Source organism: Canis lupus, chromosome 16, assembly GCF_048164855.1.
Source record: "Canis lupus baileyi chromosome 16, mCanLup2.hap1, whole genome shotgun sequence".
Classification (NCBI taxonomy): domain Eukaryota; kingdom Metazoa; phylum Chordata; class Mammalia; order Carnivora; family Canidae; genus Canis; species Canis lupus.
The window spans coordinates 12,604,457-12,630,470 of record NC_132853.1 but is presented as its reverse complement, the minus strand read 5'-3'; the positions used below and the strand labels follow the sequence as shown (position 1 = coordinate 12,630,470).

General features: G+C 61.8%; 4 protein-coding genes and 1 long non-coding RNA gene across 5 annotated transcripts; 3 read left to right on the top strand and 2 right to left on the bottom strand.

Annotated features, from left to right (window-relative positions):
- Window positions 1–498: 498 nt before the first annotated feature.
- On the top strand, window positions 499–8,573 carry TPRN (taperin). The gene is made up of 4 exons (XM_072778843.1): window positions 499–2,358; window positions 7,529–7,781; window positions 7,862–7,968; window positions 8,082–8,573. Exons 1-4 carry the CDS (start codon window positions 538–540, stop codon window positions 8,142–8,144), a joined length of 2,244 nt encoding a protein of 747 aa, XP_072634944.1. The 5' UTR covers window positions 499–537; the 3' UTR covers window positions 8,145–8,573.
- A 1,503-nt stretch (window positions 8,574–10,076) lies between these two features.
- SSNA1 (SS nuclear autoantigen 1) lies at window positions 10,077–11,684 on the bottom strand. The gene is made up of 3 exons (XM_072778846.1): window positions 11,527–11,684; window positions 10,941–11,140; window positions 10,077–10,607 (listed from the first exon to the last, which is right to left on the bottom strand). Exons 1-3 carry the CDS (start codon window positions 11,576–11,578, stop codon window positions 10,500–10,502), a joined length of 360 nt encoding a protein of 119 aa, XP_072634947.1. The 5' UTR covers window positions 11,579–11,684; the 3' UTR covers window positions 10,077–10,499.
- ANAPC2 (anaphase promoting complex subunit 2) lies at window positions 11,427–22,658 on the top strand. The gene is made up of 13 exons (XM_072778842.1): window positions 11,427–11,854; window positions 12,054–12,676; window positions 13,834–13,966; window positions 15,109–15,283; window positions 15,704–15,823; window positions 16,218–16,335; window positions 17,386–17,567; window positions 17,882–18,023; window positions 18,331–18,406; window positions 18,501–18,704; window positions 21,756–21,885; window positions 22,031–22,266; window positions 22,367–22,658. The coding sequence occupies exons 1-13, from the start codon at window positions 11,750–11,752 to the stop codon at window positions 22,577–22,579; spliced, it is 2,457 nt and encodes an 818-aa protein (XP_072634943.1). The 5' UTR covers window positions 11,427–11,749; the 3' UTR covers window positions 22,580–22,658.
- Window positions 18,731–24,636, bottom strand: LOC140606042 (uncharacterized). The gene is made up of 2 exons (XR_012008500.1): window positions 23,492–24,636; window positions 18,731–22,504 (listed from the first exon to the last, which is right to left on the bottom strand). It is a non-coding gene; the product is annotated as an uncharacterized lncRNA (long non-coding RNA).
- A 203-nt stretch (window positions 24,637–24,839) lies between these two features.
- On the top strand, window positions 24,840–25,987 carry TMEM210 (transmembrane protein 210). The gene is made up of 4 exons (XM_072778845.1): window positions 24,840–24,960; window positions 25,105–25,240; window positions 25,449–25,478; window positions 25,744–25,987. The coding sequence occupies exons 1-4, from the start codon at window positions 24,873–24,875 to the stop codon at window positions 25,958–25,960; spliced, it is 471 nt and encodes a 156-aa protein (XP_072634946.1). The 5' UTR covers window positions 24,840–24,872; the 3' UTR covers window positions 25,961–25,987.
- Window positions 25,988–26,014: the final 27 nt, after the last annotated feature.

Genomic DNA, 26,014 nt, shown 5'->3' with positions numbered 1-26,014 from the left:
TGGCCAAGTCTTGCAGGGGACCTAGGAGCACAGGTGGATGGTCCCTGAACCAGCGGGGACAACTTTCCCGCCCTGGGCAGGCCCTTCTCTCACTGAGTTCTGAGCGTAAGGAGCAGACGGACTGGCTACTGGCATGACGAGCAGGGACCGAACCCAGCTGAAGTCACCCACCAAGCTAGGCCCGGGGGTGGGGGGGTGTCCGGCGGGGACTGACGGTCTGGAAGCCCCCCACCCACGAGGCTCTGCCCTCCGGCCACCGCAGGCCAATGGCGCAGAGGCGGAAGTGTGGCCACCAATGAGCCGCGCGGGGGCCGGGGGCGTGCCCCGGAGGGCCTTCCCCAATGGGAACCGGTTCTCGTGACCGGCGGTCTCAGGCGAGGCCCGGGCTGCAGTAGGTGGAGCCCCGGGCGCGGGGCGGGTCCGAGCCGGCCCCGCCCCCAGGGACGGCGCTCGGGGGCGTGGCCGCGGCGCGAAGGCCGGAGGCAGGCGGCGACTGCAGTTCCCGGCGCGCGTTGCCTCTGGCGCCCGCTCCGCAGCATGGCTGGCCTCGGGCGGCCGGGCCCGGGGCCCCGCGCTGCGCTGCCCGCCTGGAAGCGGGAGATCTTGGAGCGGAAGCGCGCCAAGCTGGCCGCCTTAGCCGGGGGCGCGGCGCCGGAGACCGGGGCCGAGGCGGGCGTGGCGGAGCCCTCGGGGCCGGCGGCCGAGCGGCTGGTGCTGGCCGAGAGCCTGGGCCCGCTGCGCGAGAACCCATTCATGCGTCTGGAGTCGGAGCGGCGGCGCGGGGCGCGGCGCGGCGGGGGTGCGGGGCCGGCGGGGGCGCGGCCCGTGCCGCAGCTGCTCGAACTGTACCGCCGTGTGCCCGGCGTGCGCACCTTCCACGCCGACAACATCCTCATCATCGAGTCGGCTCCCGGCTTCCCGCCCGCCAGCCCAGGTGCGGGCCCCGGCCCAGCCGCCCGCATCCGCGCCGCCGAGGTGCTGGTGTACGAGGCACCGCCGCCGCCCGGGCGCGTCAGCCGCCTGCTCCAGAAGTTCGACGCCCCGGCCGCGCCGCCTCGCCGGGGGAGCCCAGAGGGCGGCCGCCCCCCGCCCCCGCCCCAGCCGCCTCCGGCGCCGCCCGCTCCCGGCCCAGCCACCCCGCGCGTGGGCGAGCGCGCCGCCTGCTTCGAGCGCCGCGGTCCAGGGCCCAGGGCGCGGCGCGGCGACTTCCTACAGAAGACCGGCAGCAACTCCTTCACCGTCCACCCTCGGGGCCTGCACCACAGCGTTGGCCCTCACCCACCCGGCAAGGGGCCTGCTGCCCCCGAGGCCCGAGCCGGCGCTGCCAACGGCCTCGCAGGCTCCGCACCTGGGCCGGGCGAATGGAAGCCAAAGGTGGAGTCGGGGGAACCCCCGGTCCACCCGTCCCCCAGCCCTGGGACCCCCAGTGCCACTCCAGCCGCGTCCCTGGCCTTGCCCACGTCCAACCCTGCTAGTGCCACTCCCAGCCAGCGCCAGTGGGTCGCCGCAGCCACCAGCACCAATGACTCCTTTGAGATAAGGCCAGCCTGCAAGCCAGACATGGATAGGATCCCTGCTGGGGACCTCCAGGCCCGGGCCCTGGCCAGCCTCCGCATGAACTCTCGAAACTCCTTTGTGTTCATCCCTAAGCGCAAGGCCTCTGCGCAAACCTCTCTTGAAGGGAGGCAGGCCCGGGGGCTGCCAGAGAGAGAGGTTGACTGGGCCTCCCAAAGCCTGGAGCTCGAAGCCCAGCTGGTGCCTGAAAGGTATAATGTGCCTGCGGGAGGGAGGAGCCCCTTGGGGGTCGAGGAGGGGGCCTGCCCCAGGCCAGCTACTGCCCTCATAGACCAGGCTGTTAGGCAGCAGAGGCTGTCCTCACCATCCCTGGGTCTGTCAGCTGCTGCCGAAGCTAAGCCTGCCCAGGGCCTTGGGGTTCCCAGCTTGGCCAAGAACAGCAGGGAGCCTGGGAGGCCAGGGTTGCCTGTTACCTTCATTGATGAGGTGGACTCGGACGACGAGGTCCCCCAAGAAGCCAAACTGCCCTGCTCGGGAGCTGGTGGGCCTCCTTGGTACCACAGGCACTCCACTGGGGCTGGACACCCATCAGGGCTCCAACCGAGAAGTGGGAACACCTTCACCGTGGTGCCCAAGAGGAAGCCAGGGCCCCTGCAAGCTAATGGGGAGCCCGGGCCACAGGAAGCTGTGGAGGAGGAGGCAAGCCATCCGGCAGACTCCCCAGCCACCCCCGGGACTGCCCTGAAGAAGCGCTATCCCACCGTGCATGAGATTGAGGTGATTGGTGGCTACCTGGCTCTAGAGAAGTCCTGCCTCACCAAGGCTGGCTCCTCGAGAAAGAAGGTTGGTGAGGGGAGCAGGGGGGAGATCCACTGGCTGGGAGGGAGAGAAGAATGACCGGTCACAGGGCTGTGGGTCTAGCATGTGCCTGGTTCCTAGGACACCTGGCTTGGCTGGAGGATGGCTTAGGGGATGGCTTCTATGTGGACCAGAGAAGTCCCTGGACTGGGTGGACAAGCAAGCTCCAAGAGGGGCTGAGCTGCAGCAGTGGGGTGAGGGGGCTGGTCTAGGCTCCCATACAGCCCTAATGAACCACAAGGGACAGCTTGCTTAAGATGTACTTCAGAAGGCTGGGGGAGAGGGTCAGTCCAGCTAGCACCACGGCTGCCTTTTTGTTCTTGCAGCTCCATCTGGAATTGGTGGGGCAGAACTGTCTCCTCGTGGGTCTAGCTGGGAGAAATAGTTCCGGGCCTGTTGGTTCCACCCTGGCCCTGGCTCTGAGAGTGTAGCCTGGTCTGGTCCCCTGGAGTCCTGGCCCACAAAGGTGGCAGGTGCGAGGACAGAAGTGGGAAGGCGCGGGATGCCTCCTGATTTGGGTGTGGTCAGATCCCTACCCCACTGTTGGCCTAGGGGTGCAATACTGGGAACCACTTAGTGGGGGCCTCTCAACTTCCCAGAAGGCATTCTGGCCTGGAGCTCAGTCAGCCATGACTGGCTTCATGCAAGTGTTATTGAACTCCAAGCATGTGTCAGGCCTGGGGTGTGGTGCTGGAAGCAGTGAGAGACCCAGGTGCAGGACCAGGAGCCCTGCTGGAGCCTTAATCCCCAGCTGCCCAGTGGCCTAGAACCCTCTGGGTACGAGAAAACGTTCCTCATGTTCTTCCTCGTCATCGCAGCACCTGTGTCTGGCCCAGGGGTAAATCCCAAGGTCAGCCCCAATGACCCCCACCAGTGGGCATCAGGCAGATGTGCCTCCCCTTGCAACTGAGATGGCACATAATAGACTTCTCCGTTGGCTCATCCTGGAAGCTACTTTTGCCACTACCCTCAGTTTCGTTGGGGCGGTTGGGGTGGTGATGTGCTTTGTGTGGCTGAAGCCCCCTTCACTGGGGCCTGTTAGTTGTCTAATCATGTGAGCCCCCTCCTTCCTCTCTTTGCGTGGGTTGGCCTTGCTCTGCCCTTTCCCCGAGTGTCATCGCCCCCCCCTCCTGCCAGCTCCATCTGCTCAGACAGGCGTCCACGCCCAACTGCCTTGGTATTTCCGGTGGGCCCAACTGGCCTGCCTGACCTTGGCTCACCCTCTCTTTAGTGCTATGGGCCACCACCCTCCCACCCTTGCTCCTGCTATGATCATCAGCCCCACCTCCCCGCTCCCTGACTGTTGGTTCTGAACTGGGAAGCAGTGTCTTTCTATACTGGCCCCAAGAAGTGGAAGTGATAACAGCCCTCCACTTTGTAGATGAGGAACCTGCAGGACCTCATGAGCTTGGGGCTCTGAGAATCAACTACTACTTTCTGTTCTGGGAGCCTGTGCTCCTCCCTCCCCCAGTTTGGGAGAGCGGTGGGGGTCATTGTGGCAGGGTTGGGGTGAGAAGGGCAGGAGAAAGTGATGGGAAGAGGCAGGCCCTTCCTGGGGAGCGGGGGAGGGGTGCAGCTCAGACCAACCTGGCCCTGGTCTCTGTGCCAGCCTTAGGGAGCTGGGGGTCCAGATGGATTTCCTGGCAAGGCCTGGTGGCCTAGCTAGGGCCCTGCCTGAGCGGTGCCACCTATTGGAGGTGTCTCCTGGCTGGTGAGCGCTGCCCCACCCCCTGTACCAGCTGCCCTGCCCACGAAAAGCCAGAACGCATGTTGCGCGGGATGAGGCCTGCCCTTCAGAGCAATCTGCTGGTTTGGGCTGTGCCCTGTGCTTTGTTCCCTGGGCATCCCTCCTGCCAGTCCTCACCCTCACCCAGACCATTGCAGCCAGACTCCCGCTCAGCCCCTTCCTGACGGGGACTCAGTAGACTGTCAATTCAGCAGGACCTTGGGGCTGCCACTCACCTTGACCCCCGCACGCTGGCCAGCCAGGATAGTGGTGGGAGGTGGTGGGACCTTTCCCCAGGGGCAGGTGAGGGATGGCTCTCCCGGGCAGTGGGATTCAGGGCAGCCTGACCCTGAACTGGCAGGTCAGTGTAGGCTGTCGAGCCCTTGCTGGGCCTTGGGGGGCAATAACCCTGTCCGGGTGTAGGGGCACCCAGCCAGACGGGGGGGGGGGGTGCCCCACGTGGTTATGTCTTGGCAGAATCGCAGGTGTCCTCTCTGTCCGTCCCTGACAATGCCGTGGTGGCTGGGGGCACTGTCCCGTGCCCTCCTCACCTGCCTCCCACAGGGTTGCTGGGCTGGTGTCATGGGCCTCTCCCCTTTGTGAGGTGCCACCTGGCCAGGCTCCAGCTCGTCTGGTGACTCCTGCCCCTCCCTTTTGCCCTCTTCCCCTGATGGTCCTCTGCCCAGCCTGAGTGTGTCAGTGTCCCCAGAGCTCCACCTGTGACACCCTAGGCCGTCTGCCCTCACCTTGGTATAAGTGCCACCCCAACACCCCAATTGTGCTGCCGGGCTCAGCCCTCAGCCTCACTGCGGTTCTCAGATCTGTGGTACAGCTGCCCTCAGGAGCCTCTGCTTCCACATCTGGCCTTCTGACCGCGGGCATGGAGCCCTGCACACTCCTGCCTCCCAGGGGTCCTCTGCCCTCCCCTCTCACCCTCCCTCCCCACTGCCCCAGCTCCTCCTGAGGTGCCTCCCTCCCGAAAGTGGACTTTCTAAAGCCAGATGCCACTGGAGCAGGCCTGGATCCCTCCCCGCCTAGCTTCCCCACTGGCAGAGGGGCTGCCCTGGGCTGCTGCTGCTCTTGATCTGGGGCTTTGGCAACAGCTGTGTGGAGTGGACCTATTGTCCCCCGGAGTGCAGACTGAGTGGGGGATGGGAGGAGGCAGGTATGAGCCAGGAGTGAGAGCAGGGCGGGTGCTCGCGGCCAGCGGGGGTGGGTTGAACCCAGCTCCCGGAGTAGAGTCCAGAGTGGACGCCCTCCAGTAACCCAAGCTGGGTGTGCGCGGGTAGGGCAGGGTGAGGGGGGCAAAGGGCCTGTGGGAGCTGGGAGGTATGCCAAGCCAGGAACCACCTGCCACTACACTTGGCGCAGCGGGCAAAGTCCTCTGGAGCCAGGTGTGTGCAAGTGTCGGCCCCCCAACCATGCCCGGCTCATCTGCCCCCGGGTCTAGAGGTGGCCACTCCATTTGTCACAGGGTGTCCTGTGACCCAGAAACCTGCAGCTCCAGAAACCTGTGCCCCCACCCCCAGGCTGTACAGTGTGGAGACTGAAGAGGTGGGATGTGGCCCCAGCCCGGGGCCCCAGCTGGGTGCAGACAGTGGCCTGTGAGCACCACCCCACCCCTGCCTGGGCAGGCCGTGCCAGGCTCAGTGCCCGTCCCGTGTGTGCCCAGCCCCCTCGGTCTCCCCGCTAGGAGCTGGTCATGTGGACTAATGAGGGCATGCTAATCCGGCTGGGCCCTGGCAGCTGGCCCTTCCTGTCTTCAGTGCTGGGGGATGGGCCTGGAGGGCTCAGGGTCGTTGAGGACAAGCCAGTACCCAGGGCTGATGGAAAGCCCTGTTCAGTGTAGGGCCTGGGGGCAGGGGCGAGGGGTGGGGGCAGGGCAGGTGGAGGGACCTGTGCCTTTGCCCTTCCTGTGGCAGGGACAGGTACTCTGCTCTTGCTTTTGCCTTACTCAGGTGGTCTGCACCTGTGTGCTCCTGTCCGTGACCACTGTGTGCGCAGCGGTTGGGATGAGGCCTGGGCCTGAGCTGTGCCCAGCAGAGTCTGTGTGTGAGCCACACTGAGATGGGGAAGCCAGGAGCTAGGTAGCTGGGTGGGGATGCCCTTGGCCATGTGTGCACTCGCGGCTGTGGGAGAAGTGTGATAGGGTGACCTGAGCATGTGCCCTTGCTTCTGGACACTGGCTCAGGCTGGCATTGCCCCCTGAAGCCCGTGCTGGGGGTCCCTCTGCTGTCCCTGGGCCCCATGGTTCTTTGCCAGGGGGCCCAGCTCCCGACTCCAGCTCCTTCCAGGGGAGGAGAGGGAACCTGAGCTGGCCACTGGTGTCCTGTGCTCAGGAGTTTAATGTTTCGAGCTCCCGTAGGGCTGGTCCCATCTGCTGCAGGCTGGTGGCTCTCATATTCATTACCAACCTGCCGGGCCTGGCTGAGTCCTGCCGGGCGAGCCTGGTGGGCCTGGAACTCTCGCAGGGAGTGGAGTCCTAGGTCAGGGAGGGTGAGGGTCGAGCTTCAGTGACCCTGCTTCCTCTCAAACCCAGCAGCATGGTCTGGGACCTGAGGCTGTTGGGAGAGGAGAGAATCTGCTCAGGCATGAAATTCTGCAGCCTGTGGAGGGGGCAGCATGGACAAGGGCCAGATGGGTGGTTCAGGTGGCAGGGCAGGCTCACCACAAGCCCCTCTGGGTGCAGCTTTGCTCTGATTCCAACTAGTCTGTGAAATAGGGGGCTTGGATGTGCCAGCCCACCTGCTTTGTCACCTCCTGCAAGCCCCAGGGGCCCGGCCTTGGGTGTGCTGGTCCTTGCCTAGCAGCGAGGTCGTACTGTGCAGGTGGCATCATTCAGGTGGCTAGCAAGCCAAGGTGTGAACCAAGACCTGGAGGGAGGCCCCAGCCAGTAACAGGAACTGCTGGTAGCAGGGAAGGCAGGGTCTCCAAGTATGTGGGTGCCCCCACAGTAGTTTCATCTGGACCCTGCTCCTGCTGGAGGGTGACCAGGTGGGAGGAGATGTGGCTGGTGCTCTCCTGTGAAGGCAGTCCTTCTATGGGAGCTGCCATAGAAGCTTCTGGAGACCCTGAGACTTTGGGCTCCTGCTGCTGGCTGCGGTCTGGTCCCTGGGAGAGGTAGGTAACTGTGGGTGACTTGACCCTGGACCTGGATGGGGTCTGGGATGCAGGTGTTTGGACACACTGGGTTGCCGTGGGCATCCAGACCCAATCTAATGGTGTCCCTCTGGCCATGTGCCTGCAGGGTCCAGGTAAGGGCATTGTCTGCTGAGGGCTGGCTCCCGCAGGGTTGGTGGCACGTTCTGCTATGTGCCAGGGCCTCGAGTCCTCTCCTGTGTTCTTTGGGGTCCCTGCCTGGCTTAGCCCGGCTCAAGTGCTGCTGGTGGCCCAACAGCAGGACCCCGCTGATGTGCCTCCTGCCCGCAGATGAAGATCTCCTTCAATGACAAGCGATTGCAGACCACGTTTGAGTACCCTCCTGAGAACTCCCTGGTGCAGGAGGAGGAGTCTGAGGCCCAGGAGGAGGCGGAGGAGGAGGAGGAGGAAGAGGAAGAGGAAGAAGAGTTGTCCAGCTCAGATGGGGCGGCAGTGGAAAAGCCCTTTGCGCTCTTCCTGCCCCGGGCCACTTTTGTGAACAGTGTGGGGCCTGAGAGCCCTCGCCTGCCGGACGGCAGCTCAGGTGAGTACCCATCTGTGGGAACAGGTGGCCCAGCGGGTAGCCTGGGCCGCACATCCACACACGTGCCTCTTCGCTCGCAGGCCTGTCCAGCTACACTCCAAAGCATTCCGTGGCCTTTAATAAATGGCAGGAGCAGACACTGGAGCAGGCTCCACGTGAGGTAGAGCCCACACCAAAGGAGGTCATGGTGAGCAGGGGTGGGGTGGGATGGAAGGGCAAGTTCCCGAGGGATGGGGCAGGGAGAGGTTCTCTAACGCCTGGGTGAGCCCCATGGGCGTTCTCTGTGTTCTTCTCTCCCAGCTCACCCCGGCCAGTCACAATGATCTCTCAGACTTCCGTAGTGAGCCAGCTCTCTACTTCTGACCCCGGCCCTGCCAGGATGGCCAAGGCTGAGCCCTGGGAACCGGGCAGTGCCCAGGAGCCCTGCCCTTGTGCTGCAACCCCCTTCTGCCCTGCCAGGCTCTGCCCTGCCATATCCCACCCTCCTTTCCTGGGGCCTCACAACTGTGCTAGTGCTCGGCCTGAGCCTAGGGCACGGGGGCACTCCTGATGCTCTTGGGGGTGGCCCTGATTTGGGGGCACTGCCTGTGGAGGGTGGACAGGGTCCTGCTGGACACCACGCCCAGTAGTGTCCGGTATCTGTGAGGGGCTAGCTTGGCTGCCTGTCCTCTGGGAACTCCAGTCCTTCCAGCCCACACCCCCAACAGCCGACCTCAGCCCACCCCCTTTGTGATGAATGGCAAGTCTTTTTTTGCCTTTGATGATGGACTCAATAAATAGCACTGGACAAGGCGCCTCTGCCTTCCGTGTGGTCCTTGGCCTGAGCAGCAGGGAGCAGGGGTGGGGTCTGTGCGGCTCCATTAAGGCCCTGGCAGCAGGGAGGAGGGGACAGGAGGCTGCCTAGGATGTCTGCCCCTCCACATTGCAGTCCTGGTGGTCCAGGTGTTCAGTCTCGCAGCCCCACTCGCCCTGCTTCCCATCCCAGTACCCTCTTGTCAGGGAGAGGGACCTTCCTGTAGCACTTCTGGTCTTTGGGGCTGCCCTGTCCCATCCAGGGTTGACATTGTGGGAGCTGTGGCGGGAGGGGCACTCAGGTTTGTTCTCTGGGGTCTAGTGCTGTGACAGGACAGGAGTGGTGTTATCTGAAGGCCAGGCACTGGGAGGGGGCAAGGAGCAGGCAGGGGTTGGGCAGAACCTCCTACGTGGCTTGGCAGGCTACCTGACCCACAGGAGCGTGCAGCAAGACTGTGGCAGGCAGACCACTTCCCTGCGGTTGGTGCTAGCGGCTGACAGGACCCAGCAGATCCTGAGCAGTGACAGGAGATGCAGAGCCCCTGCTCAGGAGCAGCCTGGAGCTGGGAGCTGGGGCTGCTTACAGTCGAGGCACCAAACACAAGCGACTCCTTCCTGAAGAGTCAAGCCCATAAGAAATGCTGCTTGGCCAAGCTTGGAAAGGATGGGACGGTCTTTAGGGTCTTTTCCTGGGTGGAGTGGGCCCAGGTTTTTCCAGACTCTCTCAAAGAATACGTACTTCTTAAACCTGCCTAGCCCCTCCCAGCAGTAGCTGCAGGGACCCCCTCATAGGGCCTAGCAGGATACCAGAGACAGTCCCAGAGGGGACACGGGATGCAGGGCTGGGCCCAGGCTGCATGGAAGGCGGTGGTGGGAATGCTTGGTGTGACCAGGAACGGTGGGAGGCAGTGGTGCCACTGGGCCGAGCAGTTTAGAATCCTGGAGCTGGGGGGACACCTGGGTGGCTCAGTGGTTGAGCATCTGCCTTCGGCTTAGGGCAGGATCCTGGAGTTCCAGGATTGAGTCCCACATCGGGCTCCCTGCACTGAGCCTGCTTCTTCCTCTACCTATGTCTCTTCTTTTCTGTCTCTCATGAATAAATAAAATCTTAAAAAAAAAAAGAAAGAAAGAAAGAAAGAACCTTGAAGCTGGGGCACAGGCCTGCCTGGAGGATGGGTGAAAAAGAGGGCATCCTTGTGGGCCAGACCTCGTGCTGGGTAATAGGGAACAGCACGGACTGGGAGCTATGGGCAGAATACCTCCAGGGCAGTAGGTTAAGTGCAGTTGGGGACCAGAGGCCAGCAGCCCTGGTGGGGAGAAAGGGTGGGGGACAAGGTCTCGGGAGATGCTCAAGGATACCTTCAACTCTTTTCAAAAGCACAGGGAAAGCCAGTCCAGGCTTCCCTCATCCAAGGATGAACCATACCCAGCTGGGCAGGGGCTCATATTCATTCATTCCGGAGGTGTCCAGCAGTTCTGCACTCCAGGCACAGGCCACAGGGCATCTTTACAAACCTAAGCTTTATTGACAGTCACATGCCACCAGGACAAGCTCTGAGGTGCAGGGCCCCTGCCCTTTGCCCACTTCCCTGGCTGGGGCAGCAAGGTGAGGCCACTCTCATGGTGTGGAGACAAGGGAGCAGGGCCTTTCTGGCAGCACCGGGATGGGGGGTGGTGGCGACCTCAGGCCCTGAACAGAACTGACCCAGAGCCTGCACTCCCCAAGTCCTGCATGAGTACAAGGCCGGGACGTGCCCAGAGGTTTCCTTGTCACCTGGGGCAGGTGGAGCTTGGCAACAGCCTCTTGGTACCTGAGACACTGAAAGGGGGCAGCTGGTGCCAAGAAGAGTAAAGACGCTGAGGATAGTCGGAGGCCCAGCCACTGCCGGGCACAGTAGAGGCAGGCCCCTCCCCAGAACGGCCCCATCAGCTGTCCTTAGCTCCGCTGCTCTTCTGCTCTGAGGCTGTGGCCTTGGTCAAGTTCCCAGCTTCCCTCTTCAGGACACTAAGCAGAGTCTGCGAGCTCTCCAGGATCTGGAAACAGACGTAGGATGGTCACCACCACTCCTCGCCAGCACTGAGCTGTGGGGCAGCAGTGCAATGAAGCCCCTGAAGGGCAGGTCAGACAGGGTCAGCAGGGCCCGTTCCCCCTAAGACTAGCCCAAAGCCCCTTCCTCGCACCCCAGGGAAGCCAGTCTAGGTTAGCTGAGCCCGGGGCCGCTCTTTGCTCATGGTCTGGGAGGACAATGGTGCAGAAAACAGGACTCCTGACCTGCCAGGCCCCCGACAGCCTCACTGACACCTAACCGGGATCCTGTCGCCCCTGCGTTTGGCCGGCCCTAGACTCCCCCGGGGCCCCAGCCTCACCTTGAGGTAGGCGGCTTCTGTCTCCGCGATGGTCCGGTCAAACTCGTTTCTAGAGGCAATCTTGCGGGCCAGGTTCTCGTTGACGCGAGCCAGTTTCTCGGTCAGCTGCCTCACTTCATTCTGCAGCCGCTGCTTCTCGTCTTCCTCCTGCTGGATCTGCCGGCACAACTCCTCCCGCTTCTGGCACAACTCCTCGATGCCTGGGATGGGCGAGCGGGAGGGCACACGCTGTGGACCCAGGGCAGGAGGGAGCACAGCACCCCTCCCACTCTGGAGCGTGCCCGGTGCACTGGACGGTGCGCACCCCTCGCACCCTGGACCGTGCGGGGGGCGGGAGGCGGTGCACGCTCTCCCCTTCCGCTCTGCCCCTCACTGCGCAGATACCCGGCGCCCGGGCGAGCGGCACAGCGGCTGTCCCCCTGGCTCGCCCGCAAGGCCCCCGGCGCCGTCCCGGCCGAGGCCCCACGCACGGACGGTGCAGCCCGTTGGGCCACGCGCGGCAGGCCCGCCACCGCCTGGACCCGCAGGCCGGCGAGCCCCGCGCCCTCCCAGCCCACCAGGCGGACCCCGCCGCGAGGCCGCTCACACTTGACCAGTTCGTTGTTATAATTCTGCAGCGCTGCGCCCTGCTGGGTCATGGTGACCGCCCAGGCCGCGACCACCCCAACCGCCGCTACTGCATCGCCGCTCCCGCCTGCGCGGTGCGTCCGACGGCGCGCCCTCCGAAACGTCACCGCTGCGCGCCGCTCGTGTGCGTCATCGCCGCGCGCCGCACCCGGAGCTCGGGGGACCTGGAGGGGGCCGCGCAGATGGCGGCGGCGGGGCGCGACGGCGACCCCGGGCCCGCACAGGAGCTGTTGCTGGCCTGGAACACCGTGAGCACCGGGCTAGTGCCGCCGGCCGCGCTCGGACTGGTGAGGCCCCGGGAGAGGGCAGCGGGCCCGCGCGGGGTCCCTGGGACGTCCGCCGGGTGGGCGTTGTGCTCCCGGACAGCCCCTACCTGGCGTCGGCCGCAGCCTCCCCTCCGCTGCGTCCCTTCCCCACTGCTCCCCGTCCGTCCCCGCGCTTTCCGCGTCCCTCCGCGTTCCCTTCTCACGGTTTTCTGCACCGCAGGCGTCCTCCCGCACCAGCGGTGCGGTGCCGCCGAAGGAGGAGGAGCTCCGGGCGGCGGTGGAGGTGTTGAGGGGCCACGGCTTGCACTCGGTGCTGGAGGAGTGGTTTGTGGAGGTGCTGCAGAACGACCTGCAGGCCCACATCTCGCTCGAGTTCTGGAATACCATCTCCCAGCGTGAGAACTGTGCGGACGAGCCCCAGTGCCTTCTGCTGCTCCTTGACGCCTTCGGCCTGCTGGAGAGTCGCCTGGACCCCTACCTGCGTAGCCTGGAGCTGCTGGAGAAGTGGACTCGCCTGGGCTTGCTGATGGGCGCAGGCGCTCAGGGGCTTCGGGAGAAAGTCCATACCACCTTGCGGGGCGTCCTGTTCTTTTCCACTCCCAGAATGTTTCAGGAGATGATTCAGCGCCTCTACGGGCGGTTTTTGAGAGTCTACATGCAGAGTAAGAGGAAGGGGGAAGGGGGCACAGACCCGGAACTAGAGGGGGAGTTGGACAGCAGGTACGCCCGCCGGCGGTACTACAGACTTCTGCAGAGCCCCCTGTGTGCGGGGTGTGGCAGTGACAAACAGCAATGCTGGTGCCGCCAGGCCCTGGAGCAGTTTCACCAGCTCAGCCAGGTCCTGTGAGTACTTGTGGCTGTGGCCATTTCCCTGTTCTTCTTGACTCTAGATTACTTTCCTGCGTCCAGCGGCCTCTTCAGAAAGCTGGTGAGCTGGCTCTGGGGAGGGGGGCATCTCTGCCCTGACAGTCCTGGACATTACAAAGGGACAGTCCCCAGGGTCCCTGTGCTGTGAATTTATACTCTTTGTCCTGGATAAAAAGAACAAGTATCTCTGCCACTCACGCTAATCTCAGGTTTCACACTGCGTGCACACCAAGACCCTATGTGATTCCAGATTTCCGGTCACATACAAGTCTGCTGTGTCTTCTGTAGGCTCTCCAGGGAAGGGAAGATAGTTATCCTCTCCTATAATTGCAAAAAAAAAAAAAAGAGAGATTTTTTTTTTATGCTTTCCAGGACGAGCTGGGGATTAGGCCAACATGCTGGCAAGCAGATTGTCTTTCCAGTTTTTTTTTTTTTTTTTTTTTTTATTAGTTCATGAGAGATACAGAGAGAGAGAGAAGCAGAGGGAGAAGCAGGCTCCATGAAGGGAGCCTGACGTGGGACTCGATCCCAGGTCTCCAGGATCAGGCCCTGGGCTGAGGACGGCACTAAACCGCTGAGCCACCAGGGCTGCCCTTTCCAGTCTTTAAAGAGGAAAGGGTTTTGTTGTTATTAAAGCCAGGTTCTGACCTGTTGACCTTTTGTCCTTTGTGGTTGCTTATAACAATTTTGTCTCATTGAGTGAAGCAACAGCAGTGCAGCTGTTAGGGAGTGGTCCTGTTGCTGGCAGGGGTCAGGGAGCCCTGAATGGCTTTCACTGGGTTCATCTCAGACACAGAAACATGCTTTCTCCTCGCCTCTTGACTCCCTTTGCCATTGCTGACCAGGGTTTGCACCAAAAGGCATAACTGAGGACTTCTATACATGTGACCAGGACAGGGATGTGTTTAGCTATTGTTTCAGAGTCACATTTGGGAGATGAGGCTTTGGCCCTGAGAGCCACACCCACCACACACACAGGGAAGGCCAGGGTGTCAGCCCAGTCAGGGAAGTCAGCTGGGGAGGGCAGGGCTGTGTCCTCCCAGCAGCTTATTTGAAGCCTTTGTTATAGAGGGCATGGGAGGTGGGGGAAAGGATTATGTTTTATGTGCTCCACGGGCAGGGCTCTCCTCCAGACACAGGCTCAGTCTGTTGGAGCGGGTCAGTGCCGAGGCTGTGACCACCACCCTGCACCAGGTGACCAGGGAGAGGATGGAGGACCGCTGCCGGGGCGAGTATGAGCGCTCCTTCCTGCGTGAGTTCCACAAGGTAAGGACAGCCTCTTAGGCCCTATCCCCTGCGGACTGTAGAATAGGTTTCTAGCAAACCTGACCCCTGGTTTTATTTTTTTATTTTTTATTTTTTTTAAGGATTTTATTCATTTATCATGAGAGACACAGAGAGAGATAGGCAGAGACACAGGCAGAGGGAGAAGCAGGCTCCATGCAGGGACCCTGATGTGGGACTCGATCCCGGGACTGCAGGATCATGCCCTGGGCTGAAGGCAGACACTCAACCACTGAGCCACCCAGGTGTCTCACCCCCTGGTTTTAGAAGCGGCGAGAGTGTATGGAGATGGGTGAACCAAGACCTGGAGGGTGGTGGAAGCTGTCTTGGTGCTGAGTGGAGGCTGGCCCTACTGACAGCAAGAGACCCCCCGTGCCATGCTCAGCACAGTCTGTGCAGAGTCACTTTGCTGGAGGCTGTGCCAAGGTTTGGGGTGTCCCAGTGAGGGTCTTGGCACCCATGTGGTTGGAGCATGGTCTGGGGCTCTGTTCTGGACTCCCCAGGTTGTGGAGGTGATAGGCCCAACCACAAGGGACTGTCCAGCCTGCTCTTATTTCTTGCCTGTTTTCTTCTGCCTGAGAATGCAGCCTAGCTGTGATGGGGATTCAAAGCAAGTACTTCTGTGGCAGTGGTCTCACGTGGGTGTGAGCCCAGAGGCCTGGCTGGGGTACCTGTGTTGCTCCCATGTAACAGAGCACCCAGACGTTTATCTGTGGCTATATAGTTTATGGGGGAATGTACTCATCCTGGGGTCCACATGGCCATGTTGCCTATAAATGTACATGCGTTCAGAATGGTCCTCACGTTGTCTGCACACGATGGGGCCAGTCAGATGCGTGGCCCCCGGGAGTCTGTCTACCGAGTCAGAGGTGAGCACTCTCTCCGTGCCCTGCATCAGGCCCACCATTGCCAGAGATAAGCCTGGGCACTGAGGTCTTAGGGTGTGGGGGCACATTGAGGGGAGGCCTGGGAGGCCTCCTTTGGGCTTACTATCCTACTCCAGAGCAGGCGGCTTGGGGGCTCCCCAGGGCTGGCTGCAGGGTGGGCCGCTGTGTAGCTTCTCCTGGCCTCTGGTCCACGTCAGACTGGGGCTCAGCTCCTTACCTCCCCATACCTTCCAACAGTGGATCGAGAGGGTGGTCGGCTGGCTGGGCAAGGTATTCCTGCAGGATGGCCCAGCCAGGCCTGCATCCCCTGAGGCTGGCAACACACTCCGTCGCTGGCGCTGCCACGTGCAAAGGTTCTTCTACCGTATCTATGCCAGCCTACGCATCGAGGAGCTCTTCAGCATCATCCGAGGTTGGCCCCCTGCCCACTGCAGTAGCCCACCTTTCCTGGGCCTTTGCCCTTCAGATCTTGCAGGCAGTGAGGGGCACTGGGGACTGTGGCGTCCACCAGCATGGGCTACCTCAGCTCAGTGTCTGGGTCAGGGTGGTGTGGTGGGACATCAGAAATGTCCACTCTCATCCTCTCAGCCTCATGTCTGCTCTGTCCTTCTGCACCACGGGGTTGGGGGTGGGGGTGGACGATGGGCACGCATAGGCACAAGGATGACCTGAAGCACCTAACAGATGTCTCTCGGTGTTCCAGAGTGGAGGTGCAGCTGCTTACCCTCTGGGCTCCGCTGACCTTGTGTCTTGTGTGCACAGCATGTGGGTGCTGGCATCTGTGTGTTTGGGTATTTGCATGCATGTACAAAGGCTGGTACTCTTCCTACAGACTTCCCAGACTCCCGGCCAGCCATTGAGGACCTTAAGTACTGCCTGGAGAGGACCGATCAGAGGCAGCAGCTGCTCCTGTCCCTTAAGGCTGCCCTGGAGACACGGCTCCTCCATCCAGGTGCTGAAGCTGCTGGCTGAGAGTCCAGCCTCCCCAGCCCAGGGCCTGTGTAGGGAGCAGGTTTACGCAGCCCTTAGGAGGGTCAGGGCACTCCACTTTATCTTCCCTTGGAGGGAGTCACAGGAAATGATGGGTGTGACCTCAGGGCAGGTGGGGTATGTGATCTCTTCAGAACAGACCACCCAGTGAGGGGGGGCTTGGATCTCGGAAAATTCTGGGGAGAGCACCTGAGAGTTGGCGGGGAGGAGGCTACTTCCTGCATGTCACACTGGTGTCCTGAGGAGGGAGGTCACACAGACAACCTGAAGCCTGCCCAGCCAGGGCGCAGCTGCTTGCTCGTGGAACCACAAGTCCTGGGTACTGTGGTGACTGCCGTCCTCCATCCTGGCCGCAGGTGTCAACACATGTGACATCATCACCCTCTACATATCTGCCATCAAGGCCCTGCGTGTGCTGGACCCTTCCATGGTTATCCTGGAGGTGGCTTGTGAGCCCATTCGCCGCTACCTGAGGTGAGTACCGCAGGTGAGCCCCAGGGAGCTGCTCCAACCTGGAGCATTTGTCTCCTGGACCCATTTGTGCAGCCATGCTCCTCCTGGGTCCCTGTGCCTTTGAAACACCAGGGACACTCTGTCCTTCCTGTAGGGCCACATGGCCTGGCCAGGGCTCCCTCCTGTACCTATTGCCCAGTGCCACCACCTGTGTGCAGACACTGGGGGGGCCCCCCTTGCATCCCTGCTCTCCATCCTCCTCCCCTTCTCCCAGCACAGAGAGGCCCCCGCTCAGCTTTGCCTTGCTGGACAGGCCCCCAGGCTGACGAGGAGCAGAGGCTGTTGGGTGGTCTGTCAAAGATTGTGTTGAATAGGTACTGTGGTACAGCTGCCCAGAAACGCCTGGGGCAGTGGAGGCTCAGGGCTGGGGCTGGGAGGCATCCGGAGCTGCCCTGACTCACGTTTACCATCTCTTGGTTGTGAAGGGCCTGGTTTTCTTACTTTTCCTTTTTTTTTAAGATTTTATTTCTATGGGAGCATCTGTACGGCTCAGTGGTTGAGGGTCTGTCTTTAGCACAGGGTGTGACCCCAGGGTCCTGGGATCAAGTCCCATATCGAGCCTGCTTGTGCCTCTCCCTGTGTCTCTGTCTCTCGTTAGTAAATAAAATCTTAAGAAAAAAGGATTTTATTTACTTTGAGTGAGAGAGAACGCGCGCACAGCAGCAGGGGAGGGCAGAGGGAGAAACCGACTCCCTGCTGAGCAGGGAGCCTGATGCAGGACTTGATCCCAGGACCTCGGGATCATGATCTGAGCTGAAGGCAGGTGCTTCACCTCCTGAGCCCCCCACGCACCCTGGTTGTGTCTTATTTCAATTCTTGGTGCTCCTGGAAGATGGTGGGTTTTTAGTTATTTTCACTATCGTTATTATCCTTTGAGACAAAATTTGGTAAACTCAGCTTAAGCACGTGGCCAATAGGCACTGGCTGCTGGGCGAGGAGATAGGGTGGTGTGGGCTAGTATGGAGAGCAGGGAGAGGTGCCGTGAGGGCCAGCAATGCTCATATTTGGCAGGACACGGGAGGATACTGTGCGGCAGATTGTGGCTGGGCTGACAGGGGACTCGGACGGGACAGGGGACTTGGCTGTTGAGCTGTCCAAGACCGATCCGGCGAGCCTGGAGACTGGTCAGGACAGCGAGGATGACTCTGGCGAGCCTGAGGACTGGGTCCCTGACCCCGTGGATGCCGATCCAGGTCAGTGCCCACCAGCCCTGCCAGGCCCTGGACTGTGGGGGAGGGTTCAGGCCTCTAGTTGGTTTTCACCATGCCCTGAGGTTTGCGGGGGGTCATCTGGCCTCATCCTACCCTACCTGTTCCCCCGAATGCTTCAGCCAGCTTGAGTGGGCCCACAGTGGCCTGTCCCCAGCCCGGTTGCTGGAAGAGCGGGTTCCCAGGCAGCCTATACACTGCCCACCCTGCCCCCAAGCTGGGATCTGAGCCTGGGCCTCACAGGCTGGGCAGGGTGGGCCCTGCTTGAGCACAGATGGCACTCCCTCTCTGCTGTGCAGGGAAGTCCAGCTCCAAGCGGCGCTCCTCGGACATCATCAGTCTCCTGGTCAGCATCTACGGCAGCAAGGATCTCTTTATCAACGAGTACCGCTCACTGCTGGCTGACCGCCTCCTGCACCAGTTCAGCTTCAGTCCTGAGCGGTGAGGCCTGCAAGCTGCTGCCTGCCCTGCTTCTGAGGGAGGGGCATCAGGGATGCCAAGCAAGGACCGGCCTGAGCTCAGCCAGGGGTTTGGGGAGGCCAGGGGCAGTGAGGGGGTGGCGCTAGGCTGGGATAGAGCAGGCCCCAGGTCTCCATGGCTGGAGCTGCACTTCCTACCCCTCCTCTTGGCCTGGGAGTGGCCCTGCCCTGGTGGGGAGTGCGCCCATGCAGCCTCTCTGGGAGGCATTTGGCACTTTGCCGTAGCTGCTGCTTGCACGCCACATCCCCTCAGAGATGCGTCTTTCTAGGGAGATCCGCAACGTGGAACTGCTGAAGCTGCGCTTTGGCGAGGCTCCGATGCACTTCTGCGAGGTCATGCTGAAGGTGGGCCCCCAGGGCTCCCCGCCCATGTGGCCCAGCCTCACCCCTAGCCCTATCCTGGGCCCTTTGGGACACCTGCCTCCTTTCTCTTCTCCAGGACATGGCAGATTCCCGTCGCATCAATGCCAACATTCGTGAAGAGGATGAGAAGCGGCCCGCAGAGGAGCAGCCACCTTTTGGGGTCTATGCTGTCATCCTCTCCAGTGAGTTCTGGCCCCCCTTCAAGGATGAGAAGCTGGAAGTCCCTGAGGACATCAGGGAGGCCCTTGAGGTCTACTGCAAGAAGTATGAGAAGCTGAAGGTACTGTCCACATCTCCCTGTGGTGGGAACCCTGGGGCAGGTGGACCCTGCCAACCATGCTGTGCAGCAGAAGCAGGGTGTGACCCATCCCTGCAGTCGTTTCCGGACACCTCACGTGCCTCTGTGTCGGGGGTAGGCGAGAGGGTGGGCCCACATTCTGCTCCCCTTGTCTCTCAGGAGCTTGTCCACGTGTGCCTATGTGCTTCCCTGTACCATGCTAGCCAAAGGGCCACATTGCTCACGCTCTCCCCGCCCCCCTTCTGGGCTTCCTCTTCTACTGCCTACTCTCTGCCATCTTAGAACCAGGAGCTGGCATGCTCGGCTTGTCCTGGGGAGAGTTAGGGAGCTGTGTCTGCCTCCAGGAGGTCTTCACATTGCCCATGAGCTATTTGACTCCCGTGACCCTGCCCTGTCTCTGCCACTGCCCAGCTTGCTTCCCTAGAAGCTGCTTCCCCAGGTCCCAGGACGCTAGAGGACCAGGGCTGTGCTGTCTGCTGTTGGGGCCCTGAGGGCATGGGTCTCAGCACGGGAGGAGGACACTGCAAGGTGTGTGGGGTGGTCAGGGATGGGGCTGGGCCCAGCAGTCCTGGGTTGGGAGTGCAGGTGGCAGGTGTGTGCAGGTGGAGCCTAGTGTGGGCAGAGAGTGATGGCACAAAGAGCCCTTCTTTGTAGGGGTGGCTCAGTGGGGACATGTCTGGGGAGAGTGGGGAGCTCGGGTGCCCATCCTGGGTTTCTGGGGACTGGTGAAGCAGGTTCTGGGATTGTGGGGCCTGAGGGGCCACTGGGTTCCACAGCAGAGGATGAGTGTGGAAGGTGTCTGGGCAGCAGAGCCTGAGCCCTGGGAGCATCTGGAACACCTCCAAAGATGGGCCAGCAGCTAGGGCTTGAGGAGCCCTCAGGACAGAGCCCTGGGAGGGAGACAGTGGGCTGGGGTGGGGAGAGGTGGGGGAGAAGCAGAGCCAGGTCATGGGAGGGACAATGGGTTCTCCAAATCTGTTGTTCTAGGCTAGGGGAACTAGTTGTGGAGGGAGGAGGGCTTCCTTTCAGAGACAGGCAAGGAGGAGGGCTTCCTTTCAGAGACAGGCAAGGGCTTCCTTTCAGAGACAGGCAAGGGTAAGGCTAGGCACTCTGCAGGGAGGAGGCCAGAGCGGGGACCATATTCAGGGTAGCACTGCACAAGACTGCAAGGGTCTGTGCAGCTCCTGTTGGCTCCTGCTGGGCCACTGGACCACCCTGTGGCTTCTGTGCCTGACCATGGTGGGGTGCTCGCTCTGGAGCCTCCTGGCACTACACCCACTCCTCCCTGGGTAGGGCATCTTTGTGCTCCCTGCCTTCTGGCTGCCTTGATGGCTTGTAGCCACTGCCAGGAGAGGCCCTGAGACCTCCCACTGAGGCCTTGCCATGAGTCCCAGGAGTGGCTCAGCCACGTCTTTCTGCTTAGGCCTGATGGGCCTTATGTGATGGCCATGTTGCAGCGTGCTTTGTCTTAACTCCAACTGGATGCTGGTGGGGCAGAGGCAGGCCGCATGGCTGTGTCAGGGCTGTGACCACATACCTCTGCCTCCCACCAGCTGAATCTTGGCCTGATGGTCATGCTGGACATGTGTGGGTGGCCGTGCAGCCAGAGTGTCCTCAGCTGTGCTTACTGCTATGCTTTCTGTTGCTGAGCCTCATGTTTTCCCTGCTGCAGGCTGGAGTGGTGGCCTTGGAACCAGAGAGCCTGTCCATGACTCTGTGGGTTGTGACCTGGGCAAGCTGTACTCTGCTCCCATTTTCTCTCTGCAAAGTTGGGTTCACTATTGTCTCCACCTTTAGAGCTCAGGGGTTGCAGACAGACTCTTAGCACTTGACTGTGTCAGGGTCCTGGGGCTGCCAGAACGAGGTACCACGAGGGGCTTAAAACAGTGCAGATTTATTGTCTTAGTTCTGGCAAAATCGAGTTATGGATTGTAGGGCTGCAGTCTCTGGAGGCTCCAGGGGAGGATTCTTCTTGCCTCAGCCTGCCCACCGGGCCTCTTAAAACACACGGCCTCCAGGCCACGGGCCCTCACACACCCCCTCTCTGGACAGCCCGTCTCTGTCCTGGCTCTTCTGGAGCCACTAGTCAGCTCTAGCGTCAGAGTCCAGGTCTCTGGTGTACTCTGGGCTCCATCTCCAGCGCGCACAGAGCAGGGGCAGCGTCCGGGCCCGCCTGCTAGCTCCCCTGCACAGTCCGGCCTCTTGTGTGCTGCTGGGAGGCCGCTCTTACACTTTCCTCCATCCGTCGTGCTCACATAGGGCTCTGCCACTAGCTGGCAGGGTCACAATTCCTCCATTGCTGCAGCTACCTCCTCACGTGGACACCTCACCATGTTCCTGGCCGCGTTCCTGCCAACAGTCTCTTCAGTGAGCATGTGCTTGCTGCTCTTCCAGTCTCTGCCCGTCGCCCCACTCCATAGACTCTCACATCCTGGGTATTTGCTACAGCAGCACCCCCTTCCCAGGACGAAAGTGTGGGCTATCACAGTGCTACAACAGGAGTCCTTAAAACAAGCTTGTCCTCCATTCTGCAGGCTAGTGCAGAGACCAGGGTGTCAGCAGGGCTGTGGGACGGTCCTTCCTGTCCCCCCCAGCGAGGAGGGGAGGGGATTGCAGGCCTTTCTTGGTGTCTCTTGACTTGTGGCTGCATCCCTGCAGTCTCTGCGTCTGTCCTCACTCTGTCTCCCTCTGCCCTGTGAGCACACTGACCATGTTCCATCAGGGCCCACTGCACTCCAGCTGACCTCGTCGTAACTGGGCCCATCTGCAACAACCCCGTCTCCAGCTCAGGTCATGCTTTGGGGTCCTGGGGGTTCAGATGTGGATGTCTTTTGTGGAGACCACATGATTCTATCAGTAGCCCTCCCTGGGTGGTCAGTGCTCATTGTTAGACCGGGGTGGTTGAGAGGGCAGGAGCCCCGTCCTCCACTCTGCCCACTGCTGCCACCTGCCTGGTAGGGGCAAGTCAGGGGGCTCTGAGCTGGACTCAGCCAGACCTGCAGGACCGCCTGTGCTGACGCCAGCCCTCCCCAGGCGATGCGGACCCTCAGTTGGAAGCATACTCTGGGCTTGGTGACCATGGATGTGGAGCTGGCTGACCGCACCCTGTCTGTAGCCGTGACTCCCGTGCAGGCGGTGGTCTTGCTATACTTCCAGGACCAAGGTGAGCCTGCTGACCCCTAGTTGGCCTGTCCCAGCCATGCCTCCCAGCAGGCTGATGCCGGGAGGCTGTGGGAGAGGGTGTTGACGGGGCAGGGGGAAGCTTGGCCTTGCCCCGTGTGTCCAGTGCTCCTGGCTGCTCCACACAGCTACCTGGACCTTGGAGGAGCTGAGCAAGGTGGTGAAGATGCCTGTGGCACTGCTGCGGCGGCGGATGTCCGTGTGGTTGCAGCAGGGCGTGCTGAGGGAGGAGCCTGCTGGGACCTTCTCTGTCGTTGAAGAGGAGCGGCCCCAGGACCGAGACAGCATGGTGCTCATCGACAGCGACGAGGAGAGTGACTCCGGCATGGCTTCCCAGGCCGACCAGAAGGAGGAGGAGCTGCTGGTGTGGCTGCGGTGGGGGATGGTGGCCTGGGTCGGCCCCTGGCCAGGTGGCATCCCTGCGGGTGCTGGCCTAACAGCTGGCCTGGCCTCTGTCTCCCCAGCTTTTTTGGACATACATCCAGGCCATGCTGACCAATCTGGAGAGCCTGTCGCTGGAGCGCATCTACAGCATGCTGCGCATGTTCGTGGTGACCGGCCCCGCACTGGCTGAGATCGATCTGCAGGAGCTTCAGGGCTTCCTGCAGAAGAAGGTGCGAGACCAGCAGCTCGTCTACTCAGCCGGCGTCTACCGCCTGCCCAAGAGCTGCAGCTGATGTGCCCACCGGGAAGATGGGTGGGTGGGTGCCCCTGCCCAGCCCCCAGAGTGCAGAGTAAAGCAAATGGTTCTCTATCCGTTCCCTGTCCTGGTGGCTTTGTGGGCTCATCATGGGCCTGTGGTCCAGGTTCTCCCTCCAGACCTGACTCCTTACCCCAACTTAGTCAGACCTGCTTCCTGGGAGCAGGTGAGGGGAAACCCAAGTGGCCAGGTCTGGTCCTGGCTTACATACCTGTGCTTGGGCTCTAACCCTGGAGTCCTGGCACAAGGGTGTTGCTAGGCTACAGCAGCTGGTGAAGGCCCACCTGGGAAATTGCAGCTCAGGCAGGAGGACACCAGGGCCCTCCTGCCCCAGGCCTCACTGCCCTTGGGAAGGAGCCTATGGGTCACTTGCCCTCTTCCTGATCTGAGGGTCCGGGGCTGTTGCTGGGACCAACATCATTGGAATGCGTGAGATGTGTGGGCAGCTGAACATCCTCTGCTGGATGGAGGGGCTAGCTCTGTGGCTCACAGAGAAGGTGGTTCCATGCTCTCAGACACGGTCAGGAGCTCAGGTGCAGAATCCTGGGAGCCAGGCCTTCCCAGTGTAGCACAAAGGGTCCTGTCTACAGGGTTGGGGGGCCTGGCACTGCCTCAGCCCCTGAGGTCCCAGGAAGTGGGTGGGGGGCAGGGATGTTGGCTCCACCCAGGCTGGAGGCCTTCAGACCTGCACACCAGGGCTACAGCCTCCAGTGCCGGGTGGCGATGTTCCCCCAGGCAGCAGGGGCTCGAATGAATCTCCACCAGTCTGCTCCCACCTGCCCGGGGTGTCTTTCCAGGCCTGGAGCCCCCACGCCCTTGGGTTCCCCCCATCCACTTTGCTGCGCAGGGCCCTGACATCAGCCTTCTCCTGGGACTTCCCCCTTCTTACCCAGAGTATGCGGTTCACTACAGGTTTGGAGGACGAAGTGGAAACTAGGCATGTAGTCTTATCAGCCAGTGTCTCCCTCCCGTGAGCTGTGCCCAGCACCAGGGCTACTGTGCTGGCCGTCACTGGAAGAGGGCTTCCCGCCTTCCTCTGCGTTCTGGTGGAGGCCCAGGAGGCTCTGACACCCTCCATTCCCTCCACGTAGAAGGGCACCTGGCACTGGGCTGAGTGTACCTTTGTCATCCTACCAGGATGCAAACCTGCCAGACTGGCCCAGCAGGGTGGCGGCTTCTGCTTCTGGCCACAGGCACACCTGCTTCATGTCCCTTTGGACTTGTTTTAGGGACGAACCTGGTAAAACTGTGTCTTGGGTCATGGCATTCATTGACAAGCACAGAGCTGTGCCTGAAACTGTTGGCCAGTCCCTGAGGGCTCTGGTGCGGGGTGGGGGGGCCCTCCACACCCTTGCCCCTGGTGCCCCGTGGGGTCCACTGTGGGTGGGGCATCTCTTGCTGCCTGGGTGGTTTACTTGGCTAGGGTGTTAGGGGAGGAGGGCGGAGACCTCAGGGTGGAGAGGCAGTGCAGGAGGCCTGGGAGGACTCTGAGGTTAACTCTGAAGGTACCAGCCTGCAGGTGAGTCCCTCAGGCAGCGCTTGTCTGGGTGGCAGGCAGGTGCACAGGGATGAAGCCCTCAGAGGGACAGGAGGGCTCTAAGTTGGGATGGCACATGATGGAGCCTTAGGTGCTGCCTGTGGCCACTTCTGAGGCAGCTGCACTGAGGATATGGTTCTGGGATGACCTGTGGGCAGTGCTCCCCACCTATCCTGGGGGGTTGATGGACCTGGGCACAGCTGGGGTGCCGGTGGGACCCTCCCCGGAGGACCCCCCACACACAGTGGGGGGGCTGGTGAGCACAGGTCCAGGGCTCACCCCTCCTTGGCCCCTGCTTGTCCCAGCCTCTGGGGGAAGGGCGATGACATTGGTCAGCTGAGCTGTTGCAGCCCCCGCCGTCCCAGCCGAGAAACAGTAGCCTTGCTGTGGGCCCCCCAGGGTTTTCAGGCCACTGTTCCCACTGTCCCAGGGGCCTCAGCATGGGCTCCATCCCCTTCCCCATGAAGCACCATCCCCCGAGGCCAGAGCAGCCCCATCCTTGCCTCTGCCTTGGGTCCAACAGCGCACTCAGAAGGGGCTGCCAGGCGCCTGTCCCTCTACCTGCCCCAGCCCAGGGCCACCTGCCCAGGGCTCCTCCGCTCCAGCCCCTGAGCGCCAGTGAAACTCCAGCCGAAGCCCTGCCCCCACCTGCTCCACTCCAGAGCCCTACTGTGAGGTCAGCACCTTCCGATGGGTTCCGTCCAGAGGTGTGTGGTGGGGTTGGGGGCTGGACATGGCCCCCTGTCCCCAGCCTGACTCCTGCCTGGTTGGCAGCCCCCTTGGCCTGATATGTTTGTCCCTTTTGCTTATCCCTACTGCAGGTGCCTCCTCCTGTCCCTGAACCCTGCCCCTGCCAGGGCCCCTCCCGTGTCCTTCTGGTGGCCGCCCGGGTGAGGGGCGGCCCTAGGGGTCCTCCACTGGCGGGTGACGAGGGCCCCTCGGCCACACGGGCCCTGTCTCTGCAGCTGGGACGTACTGCGAGTGCAGCCTTGGCCTCAGCCGTGAGGCCCTCATCGCCCTGCTCGTGGTGCTGGCGGGCATCAGTGCCAGCTGCTTCTGTGCCCTTGTCATCGTGGCAGTCGGTGTCATGCGAGCCAAGAGGTATGTGAGTCCCAGGGTGAGGAGGGTGGCTGAGGGCCACGGGACTGTGCTGGGGGAGGGGCCTCTGCCCCTGGGTGGGGTATCATGGGTAGCTGAGGGACACCATTTCCCAGGTTGGGCTGGGGGGCACTTGTGGGCTTCTGGAGGTCAGCTGCATTGTTCCAGGATTCACACCTCCTTTTGTTGTTCTCCCCGCCCCCCATCCCAGTGAGCCATGCCCCAGACACAGGGACAGCAGGTAAGTGACCTCATGAGAAGACCTCAGGGGTGCGCCGTGTCCTGGGGAGGTCTTGGCCCCTGGGAGGTCCTGCACCCCTGGGAGGTCCTGACCCCCCAGGTAGTCCTGCCCCCTCCCTACCCCCAAGGTCCTGACCCCCCAGGAGGTGCAGGTCTAACTTTAGGGCCAGGCCTGCCCTGGGAGGGGGGTCAGCGCCTCGTGAGACCTGTGCTGGGGGCTGGTCAGGCCTCCCTGCAGCCTGCCTGACCCCGCCCGTGTCATGCAGGTTGGTGGGGCACTTTGGGGTCCAGGAAGATCACATGGACCTGCACTCAGTGCAGGTGGAGTCCCAACTCATGGACCCTGAGCTGGAGGTCTCCATGATGACGCCCCTGGAGGATCAAGGCCTCATGAGCATTCCCACGGACTCGATGGCCCAATCCGTGACTATAGAGGACCCATCCCTGAGCAGGGCCACAGGCAGTCTGGGGGAGGGGAATTAAACAGTATTTAGTGCTTCTGCCCTGTCATCCCTGTGGGCTCCTCCCTGAGTCGCT

Bases quoted from the DNA above. Each gene is read 5' to 3' on its own strand.
- TMEM210 (XM_072778845.1), top strand. From the start codon at position 24,873: ATGGCCCCCTGTCCCCAGCCTGACTCCTGCCTGGTTGGCAGCCCCCTT. The intron at 25,241-25,448 runs GTATGTGAGTCC...CCCCCATCCCAG, and splicing joins GGTGTCATGCGAGCCAAGAG to TGAGCCATGCCCCAGACACA. The intron at 25,479-25,743 runs GTAAGTGACCTC...CGTGTCATGCAG, and splicing joins CCCAGACACAGGGACAGCAG to GTTGGTGGGGCACTTTGGGG.
- TPRN (XM_072778843.1), top strand. From the start codon at position 538: ATGGCTGGCCTCGGGCGGCCGGGCCCGGGGCCCCGCGCTGCGCTGCCC. The intron at 2,359-7,528 runs GTTGGTGAGGGG...TCCTGCCCGCAG, and splicing joins CTGGCTCCTCGAGAAAGAAG to ATGAAGATCTCCTTCAATGA. The intron at 7,782-7,861 runs GTGAGTACCCAT...CTTCGCTCGCAG, and splicing joins CCTGCCGGACGGCAGCTCAG to GCCTGTCCAGCTACACTCCA.
- SSNA1 (XM_072778846.1), bottom strand. From the start codon at position 11,578: ATGACCCAGCAGGGCGCAGCGCTGCAGAATTATAACAACGAACTGGTC. The intron at 11,141-11,526 runs GTGAGCGGCCTC...CGCCCATCCCAG, and splicing joins TAACAACGAACTGGTCAAGT to GCATCGAGGAGTTGTGCCAG. The intron at 10,608-10,940 runs GTGAGGCTGGGG...GTCTGTTTCCAG, and splicing joins CAGAAGCCGCCTACCTCAAG to ATCCTGGAGAGCTCGCAGAC.
- ANAPC2 (XM_072778842.1), top strand. From the start codon at position 11,750: ATGGCGGCGGCGGGGCGCGACGGCGACCCCGGGCCCGCACAGGAGCTG. The intron at 18,407-18,500 runs GTGGGCCCCCAG...TCTCTTCTCCAG, and splicing joins TCTGCGAGGTCATGCTGAAG to GACATGGCAGATTCCCGTCG. The intron at 22,267-22,366 runs GTGTGGCTGCGG...CTGTCTCCCCAG, and splicing joins AGAAGGAGGAGGAGCTGCTG to CTTTTTTGGACATACATCCA.